This window comes from Dicentrarchus labrax, unplaced genomic scaffold (genome assembly GCF_905237075.1).
Source record: "Dicentrarchus labrax unplaced genomic scaffold, dlabrax2021, whole genome shotgun sequence".
NCBI lineage: Eukaryota > Metazoa > Chordata > Actinopteri > Moronidae > Dicentrarchus > Dicentrarchus labrax.
This window is the reverse complement of record NW_026136722.1, coordinates 18,933,647-18,946,977: the sequence shown is the minus strand read 5'-3', so window position 1 is coordinate 18,946,977 and position 13,331 is coordinate 18,933,647. Positions and strand designations below refer to the sequence as shown.

Sequence of the window (13,331 nt, the reverse complement as noted above, 5' to 3'; positions counted from 1 at the left end):
GAGCAGAGAGATAGCAGCTCTTTCAGACACAGTCAGAGCCACAGAGGAGGAGCTGAGAGCTGAAGACGTCTCATTCCTGAACAACTACAAGGCTGCAGTGGAAAGAGTCCAGCAGCGCCCCCTGCTGGAGGATCCACAGCTGCCCTCAGGAGCTCTGATAGACGAGGCCAAACACCTGGGCAACCTGACCTTCAACATCTGGAACAAGATGAAGGACATGGTCTCCTACAGTCCTGTGATTCTGGATCCAAACACTGCTCATCCATATCTCATCCTGTCTGAAGATCTGACCAGTGTGAGAGTAGGAGAGGAACAGCAGCTTCCTGATAATCCAGAGAGGTTTGATCAGTACTGCTCTGTTCTGGGCTCTGAGGGCTTTAACTCAGGGACTCACAGCTGGGATGTCGAGGTTGGAGACAGTACATACTGGATACTGGGTGTGTTAGCAGAGTCTGTCCAGAGGAAGGGAGGCAAACTGTCTGAATTATGGATAATAGGGTTCTATGAAGGTAAATACTCAGCATGGTCACCACCAGCTACATACACTGGTCTTGTAGTTCAGAAGAAGGTCCAGAGGATCAGAGTGAATCTGGACTGGAACAAAGGAAAGCTGTCGTTCTCTGATCCTGATACTAACACACACATACACACCTTCAAACACACTTTCACTGAGAGGATGTTTCCATACATTGACACTATGGATGAAGTCCCACTGAAGATATTACCAGTGAAGGTCAGTGTGACAGTGGAACAGAGCAGTTAGAGATAAAGAGGATGATTATATTCATGATGTTTATTTCTTAAAGAGAAAAGTCTCTGAATTGATCCTGTTAAACTGAAACCTGCTCCTCATTATTCCAACACTGCAGGAACAGACACATATTATTAAATATAATCAAATGTTCAGGTATTGAGGAAATAATTAGCCAATTGAGCTGAATTCAAGAATTTGTGCCCTAATTAGCAAAACAAATCTTACAATAAGACACAATTCCTTCATAATAAAAATAGTGACTTTGTCTTAAATGAAGGAACCAGAAACATTCTTATTTCAATCATTTTTTATTAAAACAATGAAAAACTAAACAGCTGCTTCATTTCCAACACTGGGACAACAATAAAAACCTAATTCTATTTTCTCTTGTTTATATCTTGTATTTTTCTGTTTTATTTTGTTATTTAATTGTATTTCTTTTTTCTCATCTGATATTTTCTATCTGGTTTTATTATTCTGATTGTTTTTATTTTCTTTTTGTTGTTATTTAGTTTGAAATCAGCTTTTTGTTTCTATTGTCGACTTTTTTCAGATGTAAAATTGTTTCATTTAGTTTCTGATCTTTGTGTTTGGTTTTCTTTTAATCAATACTGTGTCATTTTAAATTCATTTTTCATTATTTTAACTTAAAGACCAGCGACCAGTTTGTGGAAGGTCCGTGGTCCGTGTATGTTTTGGTCATTGGATTTTCCTTTCAGAAACGGGTATTAAAAAACAGAAAACGAGTGGTTATTTGATTTTCGTTTTGAAATACAAAAATTAAAATTGAAATACAAGGCGTTTTTCTTTTTCATGGTCAGAAAGGGATGAACGAAATTTTAAAAAAATTTCGATTTTCATTTTCTATTTCATATAACAAAAAATAAAATCACTAGAAAACAGAAACGGAAAAAAGTCCTGTTTTTTCATATTCTGAGACCGGATGTTGTCATTTACAGGACGGTGCTGTGTAGAAGAAACAGTAGGCTAGTAGACTGCGGTCAATCCAGCCATGAGTCCGATCTCTGTGGTCAAATCAGCCGCACTTAAATTTAGAGTGTACAAGTATTCTCAGCATTATGGTAAATGCGGAGAAACAGCGTATTTACTTCCGGTTTTCAAAATAAAGGTATTTAGAGCCTTAAGCTATAATTAAAATATGTTACATTAAAGTGTTTCATGCGCCCCTGATGAATAAAAAACACTTTATATCAAGTATCTTTACTGCACCAGTGTGGAGAAATGCCAAAATAAAAGCCTCATATTTATGCCTCCAGAGATTGCATATTTGACTGTATTTGAGGTACTGTAAAAACATATTGCTCAGTGTTTCCTGGCTACTGATGGTATATTTGACTTTTACACATATGAGACTACAAACATACTTAATATCAAGCATTTTTACTGTACCAATTTGGAGAAGTTCAACAATAAAAGTCCATATTTGTACCTCCAAGTGGTATTTTTTATATATTTGAGCTACTGTAAAAACACTTTGCTCAATAATTCCTGGCTATGGATGGTATATTTGACTTCTACACATCTAAGACTACAAGTATACTTAATATCAAGCATTTTTACTGTACCAATGTGGAGAAATTTAAGAATAAAAGTCCCATATTTATACTTCCAGATTCCATATTTTCTTATATTTTTGAGCTACTGTAAAAACATATTGCTCAATATCTCCAGGCTATGGGTGAAGCATTTTCATTATACTTCAATAATGCTGCAGTAATCATGACAAAATTTCACACAAATGTTTAATAACATCTTGATAATATAAACACTAAACACTAAACACAAAATCCTACACAATTCTAATTTGTTTACTTTTCACACAAAATGCAATGCCAGTCCACATTCTTCTTATTTTGCTGCTCTGCTGTGTCCATTTGTAGGTAAAAGGGAAAAATAATTAGTTTTAACTTCAAAACACCATTGTACCTACTGTCTCTTCCTCACATATTATTTTTTATATTATTCAGTGTGACAGCTGTTGCAGGTGGTTCCACATACAGTTTACATTTTTACAGTAGCTCAAATATAAGAAAATATGGAATCTGGAGGTATAAATATGGGACTTTTATTCTTAAATTTCTCCACATTGGTACAGTAAAAATGCTTGATATTAAGTATACTTGTAGTCTTAGATGTGTAGAAGTCAAATATACCATCCATAGCCAGGAATTATTGAGCAAAGTGTTTTTACAGTAGCTCAAATATATGAAAATACCACTTGGAGGTACAAATATGGACTTTTATTGTTGAATTTCTCCAAATTGGTACAGTAAAAATGCTTGATATTAAGTATGTTTGTAGTCTCATATGTGTAAAAGTCAAATATACCATCAGTAGCCAGGAAACACTGAGCAATATGTTTTTACAGTACCTCAAATATGGTCAAATATGCAATCTCTGGAGGCATCAATATGAGACTTTTATTTTGGCATTTCTCCACACTGGTGCAGTAAAGATACTTGATATAAAGTGTTTTTTTATTCATCAGGGGCGCATGAAACACTTTAATGTAACATATTTTAATTATAGCTTACGGCTCTAAATACCTTTATTTTAAAAACCGGAAGTAAATACGCTGTTTCTCCGCATTTACCATAATGCTGAGAATACTTGTACACTCTAAAACAAACCGTTTTGGTATGACCAAAACATACACGGACTCACGGACGGTCCGTGTAATGTTTTGGTCAATTGAAGCCTTTTTTCTTTTCAGAAACGGATTATATTATTTTTATACAAAAACAGAAAACGAGTGGTTATTTGATTTTCGTTTTTAAAATACAAAAATTAAAATTGAAATACAAGGCGTTTTCTTTTTCATGGTCAAAAAAGGATGAACGAAATTTTAAAAATGATTTGATTTTCATTTTCTATTTCATATAACAAAAAATAAAATCACTAGAAAACAGAAACAGAAAAAAGGCCTGTTTTTTCATATTCTGAGACTGGATGTTGTCATTTACAGGACGGTGCTGTGTAGAAGAAACAGTAGGCTAGTAGACTGCGGTCAATCCAGCCGTGAGTCCGATCTCCGTGGTCAAATCAGCCGCACTTAAATTTAGAGTGTACAAGTATTCTCAGCATTATGGTAAATGCAGAGAAACAGCGTATTTACTTCCGGTTTTTAAAATAAAGGTATTTAGAGCCGTAAGCTATAATTAAAATATGTTACATTAAAGTGTTTCATGCGCCCCTGATGAATAAAAAAACACTTTATATCAAGTATCTTTACTGCACCAGTGTGGAGAAATGACAAAATAAAAGCCTCATATTTATGCCTCCAGAGATTGCATATTTGACTGTATTTGAGGTACTGTAAAAACATATTGCTCAGTGTTTCCTGGCTACTGATGGTATATTTGACTTCTACACATATGAGACTACAAGCATACTTAATATCAAGTATTTTTATTGTACCAATTTGGAGAAATTCAATAATAAAAGTCCATATTTATTCATTCAACTTTACAGACTTTATATCAAAGATTTTTATTTGTGATTGAATTTCACTTGTTCGTCCAAACCGAGGAGTCGATATGGAAGAACCAAACAAACAAGAAATGTGCCGATCTGAGCTAAGGATATACTGCCGACCCTGACCCGAGAAATGCTGCATATGAATGTAACTTCATTGGTACAATTAACTTTTAAACAATATATATGCTCCCTTTAGGCAACATTATTAGGAATCACTCCATTAACTTTCACTGTTATGCAGATGATACGCAGTTATATCTATCAATCAAACCCAATGAAATTAATCAATTATCTAAATTACAAACATGTCTTAAGGACATAACATCCTGGATGACCTGCAATTTTCTGATGTTAAACTCAGAAAAAAACGAAATTCTTGTTCTTGGCCCCAAAAACCTTAGAGACTCATTGTCTAAAGATATAGTCACTCTAGATGGCATTAACTTGGCCTCTAACACCACTGTCAGGAATCTTGGAGTTATCTTTGATCAGGATTTGTCATTTAACTCCCACATAAAGCAGACCTCTAGGACTGCCTTCTTTCATTTACGTAATATTAGAAAAATTAGACACATACTATCACAGACAGATGCAGAAAAACTAATCCATGCATTTGTTACTTCAAGGCTGGATTACTGCAACTCTTTATTATCAGGCTGCCCCAATAAGTCCATTAAAACGCTCCAATTAATTCAGAACGCTGCAGCACGAGTACTGACAGGAACTAGAAAAAGAGATCACATCTCTCCTGTACTAGCTACTCTGCATTGGCTCCCTGTAAAATGTAGAATAGAATTTAAAATCCTCCTCCTCACCTATAAAGCTCTTCATGGTCAGGCCCCTTCATATCTTAAAGAGCTCATAGTACCCTATTACCCCTCTAGAACATTACGTTCTCTGAATGCTGGGCTACTTGTGGTTCCTATAGTCTCTAAAAGTAGAACAGGAGCCAGAGCCTTCAGTTACCAAGCTCCTCTCCTGTGGAACCAGCTTCCAGTTGTGGTTCGGGAGGCAGACACCCTCACCACATTCAAGAGTAGGCTTAAGACATTCCTCTTTGATAAAGCTTATAGTTAGGGCTGGATCAGGTGAGTCCTGAACCATCCCTTAGTTATGCTGCTATAGGCCTAGACTATCGGGGGATTTCCCATGGTGCACTGAGCTACTCTCTTCCTCTCTCTTTCTGCACTCATTCATGTCCCTTTAATGCATGTTACTAACTTCACTTCTTCCCCGGAGTTCTTGTGCTTTCTCGTCTCGCAGATTCTCATGGATCCTGGTGGAGCCTCCTGCCATGGTCCTGCTTGACTGCCATTGCCAATACTGTTGTTGCTGTGCACCTGTCTGTCTGTCTGTCTGTCTCTCGCTCTCTCTCTCTCTCTCTCACCCCAACTGGTCGGGACAGACGACCACCCACCTAGAGCCGGAGGATCTGTCCTAGGTTTCTGCCTTTTAACAGGCAGTTTTTCCTTGCCCTTGTCGCCAAGTGCTTGCTCATGGTGGTACTGTTGGGTCTCTGTAATTAATGTTAAAGAGTTCGGTCTAGACCTGCTCTATTTGAAAAAGTGTCCTGAGATAACTTCTGTTATGAATTGGCGCTATACAAATAAAATTGAATTGAAAATTGAATTGAATAATATAGTTTAGTTTTCATGACTTTATTATATTCCTACTGGTTGTTACCTCCCCTGAATCCAACATCACCTGTTACCTGAGAAGTTAAAGTACTCAGTAGAAATAAATATGGGTTTTAAAGAACAATGGAGTGATGCCATCCTATAGAAATATTCAGTAAAAGTACTGAATTATCATCTAATGTCCTTGAAATATAGGATTATACATAATATGTGATTATTACTGGTGCAATAACAAGATGTTATCATTGTCTATCCGGTTGAGTTTAACACTTCAAAGGAAATAACTACAGCTGTCAAATGAATGTAGTGGACTAAAAAGTAAATTGCAAAGTACTTTAAAGTTAGGTGTGGGTGGATCAACCTAAAGTACTGACGCTATCATATATGTATATATTATTATTGTTTAGAGTGTTAGAAATAAATAGGATGATGCCAACGGTAGATTGCCTTTTTAAATATTGACTTATTAATTCATCTTGTTTTACTCACATATTTCTTCTACAATCACAAACACTCCACCTCCAGTCTGAGTCAATATAATTCACAAAACATTAAATAAAATGAGTCACAATTATTAATTTTAGTTTTAAGTTTATTTATCTAGCACATTTAATAGGACAGGCGTTGACTGTAATTTAAAATAAGCACCAAAAAACCAGCAGAAGAACATATCAGATACAAATGTTTATATATATTTATATATATATATATATATATATAAACATTTATATAAACATTTATATAAAGATAAGATGATGTGGTATAGAGGGAATTATACGTTTTTATAGTGGAGACAAACTGTACAAAGTTCATATCTGAATGAAGGTCAAACATTACAAGAGGGACTTTAAAGGGCCGTCCACAGCAGGAACAAGAACTACTGTAACAGTGTGTAAACAGTGGCCTCAACCTGCAGCTGCTTAACACAAAAAAGGTCGTCTGTCAGTATGTTTCAGATAAAATAGTTTTTTGTGTAATTTGCAATCAGATGGGAATGATCCCAACGATATTGTTCACCGCTGTCGTATTTATAGTTACTGTTATAGTTAATGCTCTGGTTGTTGACGGCTCTTTGAGGGAACAGATTTCTGTAGCAGGGTACTTAGGATACTTATTACTTACGATACTGCGTGTCGTATTCTACAGGTTGTTGTGCATTAATATCGTTCATTATAATAGTTCCAAAGATCTTGAACAGAACCAGTTCAGGAACCAGACCTCATTTGGTTGAAGAACTAAAAGACGAGGGACCACAAGGAGTCCAGAGTTTTGTGCTGCGCCCCCTGACTGAGTTTATAAACTGGTTGTACCACAGTTAATGTGTTGTGTTCACTCTGTGATCAGCTTGCTACCCACATACTGTACTGCACCAACAGCTGCACCAACCACACCCCCAATTATGCCACCCACCACTACAGATTCCACTGGTTGTGATTTTAAGTTAGCGACAAAACATAGTGCACCAAAAGTGTACGCTCCATTGAAAGCACCTTGAAGGCAGGAATCAATCAATGCAGGTTTTTCTGCTTCGTCTGTTGCTGGTGTTTCTAGATTTTCTTTCCAGAGGACTCCCTCAGCATCTCGGTCCATTTTATTGTAGCTTTCTCCATTTCTCCGCACTATGCTGTTGATCTTCTGCAGCAGCTCAACAACTTGAGAGGGATCTCCGTCTATGTTCTCAAAAACATGGTATCCCCCCCGACATTCCCTGACGAAGTCACGCAGAGCTGGGTTTGCTCCGATGAAGTCCTCTATGGAACCTCCTTGTTCCTTCAGATCATCTCCTCGAGTGAACAAGGCCATGGTGTGATGTGCTGCCTCTCTGCTGAAGGTCTTCTGTAATAATTTCACTGTTTTCCGTTCGTCCTCCGTCAGTTCGCCCAACTCGAGCACAACCAGGAACACAACGGGGCCATCTAAAGCCGACAGCACGGTCCTCTTGATCTCCTCCATCACCTTGATGTCAGATTCTGTTCCTCCAAACAGACCAGGAGTATCAACAACAGCCAGCTTCTGTCCATCCAACTCTCCTTTTTCCTTCTTGCAGGCCTGTGTCACCGAGGATGGCTGTATCGGAGTCTGAAAAGCCGTTTTCATCAGGATGGTGTTTCCTGTCGAACTCTTACCGACTCCAGTCTTCCCAACTATCACAATCTGGAGCTCTTGGTCTTTGCACTGCTGATATTCGGTTGAAATATAGTAATGAGGCCGTTATTACTTCTCTTTACACTGAAACACGAATAATTTGAGGGAAAATGCTAAAAAAGAAAAAAAAATGTATCCCTAATCCCCTTACTGTCCCTATTATTATGTGTATTACATTAATATAATAATATATATTCAAATCTTACTGTCCATACCTATCTCCCTGATTTCCTGCCAGTCAAAACATTATTTATCTTATACAGTAAACTGTCAGTGTGGACCTGGTAAAGTCAAAGCTGTGAAAACGTGTCATGTCAAATCTAATGTAATGATAATTATTGCATTAATAAAAGTAAGGAAGTAGTATTATCTGTGTGTTTTTGATTTCCAGAAGGGGGAACAGACCGTAACCTCATGCTATTTGAGCGTCTTGGCATGGAAAGGTTGTGGAACCCCGGTTTTAGATTAATTAACAGCCATTATACACAAACATTTGGCGTCCAACGTACAAGAGACAGAAAGTACCACGCCTGTCAGAGACTAGCTGGATTAGATTCCTCTCTGAGGAGAGTCCATTAAGACAGATCACTAATTTCTGTCATGTATATTTAAACACCTTAGTTGAAAATGTTGATTAAGTTTAGCATTTTTTAGCAAATAGCATTCAAAAATACATAAAAACACAGTTGAAGCTGTACAATAAATAATGATACTATGAATGAAAGTGTAACACTGATCAGCTCGGCATTGAAAATCAATACATTCTCCACTCAGGTATTTTTCCATTAAAAGTTGATTTATCTCGTAGCCACATTTCGAGTATTATTGTAAATATACTTACGAGGATGAAGAAGTTTGCTGGCCATGTTTGTCTCGTGCTGCCACTGTTGACGTTCAGGTGTTGTAGTTTCATTTTCATGACATTATTATATAAATATTGATTGTTCCCTCCTTTCATTCACATGTAGCAGCCAATCAGATTGTAAGGTAGAGTCAAGATACATTAAATAGGATGAAGATTAGTAAAAAAAAGCCAAAAAGGTGAGTTTTTAAGAACAGTTCAACGATATTCTGTTGTGTGGTTTAATTTATTAACATCATATTTTATACACTGATTGATTACATGTTTTGTAAGTAAGAATGTAAAATAAAACATTTAAAGAATAAGTGTTACAAAAATGCATTAATATGTTTAATTTAGAATTTTTTTTATTTATTCTATTTTATTTTATTAGTTATTTTGCATTTAACCTCCTGTTGTTGTTGTTATTATTGTTATTGTTATCATTATCAGTCTGTGGATACTGCTGGAAACTGTGAATTTCCCCTTAGGGATGAATAAAGTATCTGTCTGTCTGTCTGTCTGTCTGTCTGCCTGTCTCTCAATCTCTCTATCTGTCTATCTATCTCTCTCTCTATCTATCTCTCTATCATCTATATATCTATCTCTCCACCCGATCTGACTGTTATCATACCATTGAATAAGCGTTATCCTGATACAATCATCCCACAGATAGGGGCCAGTAGGGGCCTACTCTACCTACTAGTAGGTGCAGGAGGCAGTTATCACCAATTCATCTGGCTGATCCAATACTATTCAAACCCAGCAGGTACAGAAGGTGTGTTATCGAGCAGAGCAGTCACGTGACTGTCAGATTTCTGTCTGCATTTTCTTTAATTTCAGTGGAAAAACAACATTTTAAGATATTTTTGGCATTAGAGTTCGTTGTGATAACCGTGACACTGTCAAGTTAGCAACAACACAACAACACGTTTACCCACATCCGGGTGGACTGAATTAGCAAAATAAATATGCACTTTCAAAATAAAGCCAGAAGAGAATATTTTAGGAGCAAGAGTAACGTTAATACTAAAGACACTAGTGGTTTCTATTTCATAAATACACATCCTGTAGAAGCGTTATTAGGATAAAGGAAAGTTAAACGTTAGGTTAGTTGAGTTAGTTGCTCAATTACTGTATACATAAATGCATATTTTATTAATCAAATTCTTAAACATCAGCTTTTATTTTTGATTTCTCTGCCGTTGCGTGTCGACGTCATCTTCTCCGATGCGACGCGCACGTTGGATACGGGAACCCTTTAACTTGGATCCAGACATGGTTAGTATTTTATATTCTAGATATTTAAAATGGTTTCAGTCCTGAATGTCAGGGATAACGTGCATCACTGTCAATGGACTACAGTACCATCAGTTGCCCATAAATATGTGAAGTACACCAAAATGTTATTTATCAAAGTTTTAAGCTAAATACCACCAGGTCAGATCAATGTGTCATCTCTGATAGATCTCAAATCCTGAAAAATAAAGAAATAATTTTTGCTGTAAGCATGATTTGGCTAACATGAGTTACATTTTTTATGTAGGTGGTCTTGGAGCCTCTTTTCCAAAAGAAGACCCACGCCCCACCCAAAAAATGAAATAGTAAAACTGTACTGTATCGTATAAATGTAGATTGCATACAGGTATCTTTAAAGCAAATGTAAGTGTTAGACAAATATATGCTGCTGCATGCTAAGTATGCTGGCCAAGGAGAGTATGGCAACAAATGGCTGGTTGTAAATGTAAATATTACCTTGTAGGACGGTATGATCTCAACATGCCGGAGCTGACCTGCGAGGGATGCCAGGCAACTTGGACTGCAGGACTTGATGACCTAATAAAAACTGGATACTGGCCTGCCACCCTTCATTTTGTAACAATTTATGAGACAGACCTGTTTTATACATTTGAAGACATGAAGATGGCATCACCCGGGATGTCTTTTCAGGCATATCTAAGAATGCTTGAGAAGCGGACTGCTCGCTTTGGCCGTGTAAGTATTTCTCTATATGTTTGTGTTTTGAAATGGAAAGGTCTTTGTTTAAAAAATTGTTTTGTGCTTTTTCTTTTTTACATAGACTGGGAAGATCTCATCAGACAGCTTCCAAAAAAGCTTTTTTTGAATGGGCTGCTGTACAATATGAGGTTGACTCCACCTGCAAGGAGGAGAAATTCATCTGTCCTGCCTGTACCCCAGCAATGCTTTCTGTCTCAGTGGATGGAAACCGCAAGCGTTACCGCTTCAAAAGTACTGCAAGGTATACAATAATGTACAGATAGATAGTTATGTTTTATACAACAAATAACCTTTCGATGTATGACATGTTAAAAAGATAGTTAAGGTGTTCTGAAGTGGGGTTGTATGAGGTACTTATCCATGGTCAGTCTGTTACCTACAGCAGACAATGGTCACCGCCACCCATCCCCTGCCTCTATTGTGGAGAAGCAGAAAAATGTGTTTTAGCCACATATAAAAGGCCCGCCTGAAAAAAACCCAATATCCAGGATTGTAGTTGGGGTTAGATGTAGAAATATGCAGTTGAGACAATTTAGTGCCAAGGAAAAGGGCTGTCTGAACACTGTGTACTGTAGGTAACACACTTACTATGGATAAGTACCTTATACCATCCCACTTCAGAGTACTCAACTATCCTTTTAAACATTGAAGCCTTTTTATTTCTTGTTGTTTTTTTAGATCTCAGGTGCGGGCCATCTTTGACGGTGTCTTCATTGCAAAAGATGACGATGTGACCAGATTTGTGGATCACATCCACAGCAAAAAAAAACATGTAATAGCAGACTTCAATTTATATCTCAATATAACATTATAATTCATAGTCTGTCAGTACTCCCATGTATTGTGATATCTACCTGTATACCTAATTGTTCTTAATCTGCTAACACTTATCTGTTCCTTGTCCCCTAAGAGAAATGTATAATTGTTCCCTGTAATGACTGTTGATGGGATTATTTGTCAATTATGATTTTCTACAATGTAGGTCACTGGAAGGAACAATTGTGGTGGGGAGTGGTCAGCTGCCAGAGAGACCTCCCAAAGATCAATCAGTAAGGTGGATGAGGAGGGACTGGAGCTGGCAGTGTGCAGGCATGATGTCTTGCTGGCTGCCCTTAATATGTTTGTACATGCTAAAGCGCATGACTTCAAATGTGAGGTTAGTATAATACAGTACATTTTTATCAAATGACTTGCAATCCTATAAATGATGCATATAAATGTGTAATGTTTAACTATCACTTAACAGATTATTTAACATTTGTATTGTTATGGTTGTTGATGTGAACAGCCCTTAATTGACACATCTACTTTTGTTAAGGATATTATTTTGCACCTGTCTGTGTATGTTTGTTGGTAAGCAAGATTACTCATGAGGTTTACCACTAATGTACACACAACTTGGTGGAAGGGTGACAGTTTGATTTTTGATTAGGTTTTAGTTGAAATAAAAGTGACTGTTGGGCATTGCTTGAGGTCTCTGCTGTACTAAATTCCCTTGATGTTTCTGTTTGGGTCCCTCTCTCCAGGTCAAATGGAGTAGCAAACCAAGAAGGTGCTGGTAAAACACTAGGGGAGGAAGTAGAGCAATGTAATGCTTTCCTCTCCAGGATATCAGTCACCACAAAGCATATGTCAAAAGCAGGTGCTATATAATTGTACCTCTGTATACAGAATAAAAGACATTTATATTATTACAAGTGAATCTTTACAGAACTCATCTCTGTGTACTTGCAGGATGCAATGACATGCTGACACTCCTGGCCATAAGATGGAACCAGCAGAAATGTCCAAACCTGGCTCCTGCACTTTCCCAGAGATACCATAAGGTAAATAGGAACAATATTATTTTGCTGCAATGGCACAGTGTAGGTCAATGAAACACACATACAGTTTTTTGCACATAGGCTTGTGATACATGATAGTTACAACATTTTTGCCTGATTTGAGTTGCATTTGTACACTGTACACGTTGTACTGACTTTTAGCTTATGGTAATAATTTTGTCATTTTAGACATCTAAAGCTTTCAATATCCCGATTGGGGACCTGGAAACCCTGAAAGCCCAGCATCAACTGGGTGAACATACTGTGGAAGAATTTGTGCAAGAAGTAAAAGAATGGGCAGATGGTAAGAACGTGAAACATTATCTGACATGGAGAAACATTTGTGTCGTTTGTGAAGTTGACGCTACCTGCAATCAATTTTGTCAGGAGAAATTGACCATCAAGGCACACCACAAGCTTTGTGTAAGAAGATTGAGGCCTTCACAACCAGCATCAACACGAGAGCTCAACTCCTATATCGGAAAAATGGTATGTTAGCATTTAAGGCCTTTTCAGATCACAGTCTGAAATGTCTCCAAACTCACTTCATAATTACAATGTCCATACAGTTCTAAAAAGTAATGTTTCATGTGTTGGACTTCTCCAAAACAAAT

At 37.1% G+C, this 13,331-nt stretch overlaps 3 protein-coding genes across 7 annotated transcripts in view; 2 read left to right on the top strand and 1 right to left on the bottom strand.

Annotated features, from left to right (window-relative positions):
• Positions 1-1,500, top strand: part of LOC127356635 (nuclear factor 7, ovary-like) — a 2,509-nt gene extending 1,009 nt beyond the window's left edge. Inside the window, exon 2 of the mRNA XM_051388586.1 lies at positions 1-1,500. This exon is cut by the window's left edge and continues 649 nt beyond it. Within this exon, the coding sequence (XP_051244546.1) occupies positions 1-763 (763 nt within the window). The 3' untranslated portion in view covers positions 764-1,500.
• Positions 1,501-4,639: 3,139 nt separating this feature from the next.
• LOC127356669 (GTPase IMAP family member 7-like) lies at positions 4,640-9,219 on the bottom strand. The gene is made up of 2 exons (XM_051388655.1): positions 8,876-9,219; positions 4,640-8,067 (listed from the first exon to the last, which is right to left on the bottom strand). The coding sequence occupies exons 1-2, from the start codon at positions 8,990-8,992 to the stop codon at positions 7,219-7,221; spliced, it is 966 nt and encodes a 321-aa protein (XP_051244615.1). The 5' UTR covers positions 8,993-9,219; the 3' UTR covers positions 4,640-7,218.
• Positions 9,220-10,602: 1,383 nt separating this feature from the next.
• The window catches only part of LOC127356672 (uncharacterized), a 40,835-nt gene continuing 38,106 nt past the window's right edge, over positions 10,603-13,331 (top strand). The window contains exons 1-8 of one of the 5 annotated variants that reach the window (XR_007882029.1): positions 10,603-10,870; positions 10,956-11,135; positions 11,573-11,666; positions 11,877-12,050; positions 12,421-12,536; positions 12,629-12,720; positions 12,907-13,021; positions 13,105-13,206. Coding sequence is in view for 1 of the 5 variants with exons in the window: in XM_051388658.1 (XP_051244618.1) it covers positions 11,665-11,666; positions 11,877-12,050; positions 12,421-12,536; positions 12,629-12,720; positions 12,907-13,021; positions 13,105-13,206 (601 nt within the window). In the remaining 4 variants the exon portion in view is untranslated. The remainder of the gene's footprint in view (positions 10,871-10,955; positions 11,136-11,572; positions 11,667-11,876; positions 12,051-12,420; positions 12,537-12,628; positions 12,721-12,906; positions 13,022-13,104; positions 13,207-13,331) is intronic. The other 4 variants (XR_007882028.1, XM_051388658.1, XR_007882030.1 and 1 more) reach the window with 4 other exon arrangements.

Bases quoted from the DNA above. Each gene is read 5' to 3' on its own strand.
- LOC127356669 (XM_051388655.1), bottom strand. From the start codon at position 8,992: ATGAAAGGAGGGAACAATCAATATTTATATAATAATGTCATGAAAATG. The intron at 8,068-8,875 runs GTAAGTATATTT...ACCGAATATCAG, and splicing joins CAGCAAACTTCTTCATCCTC to CAGTGCAAAGACCAAGAGCT.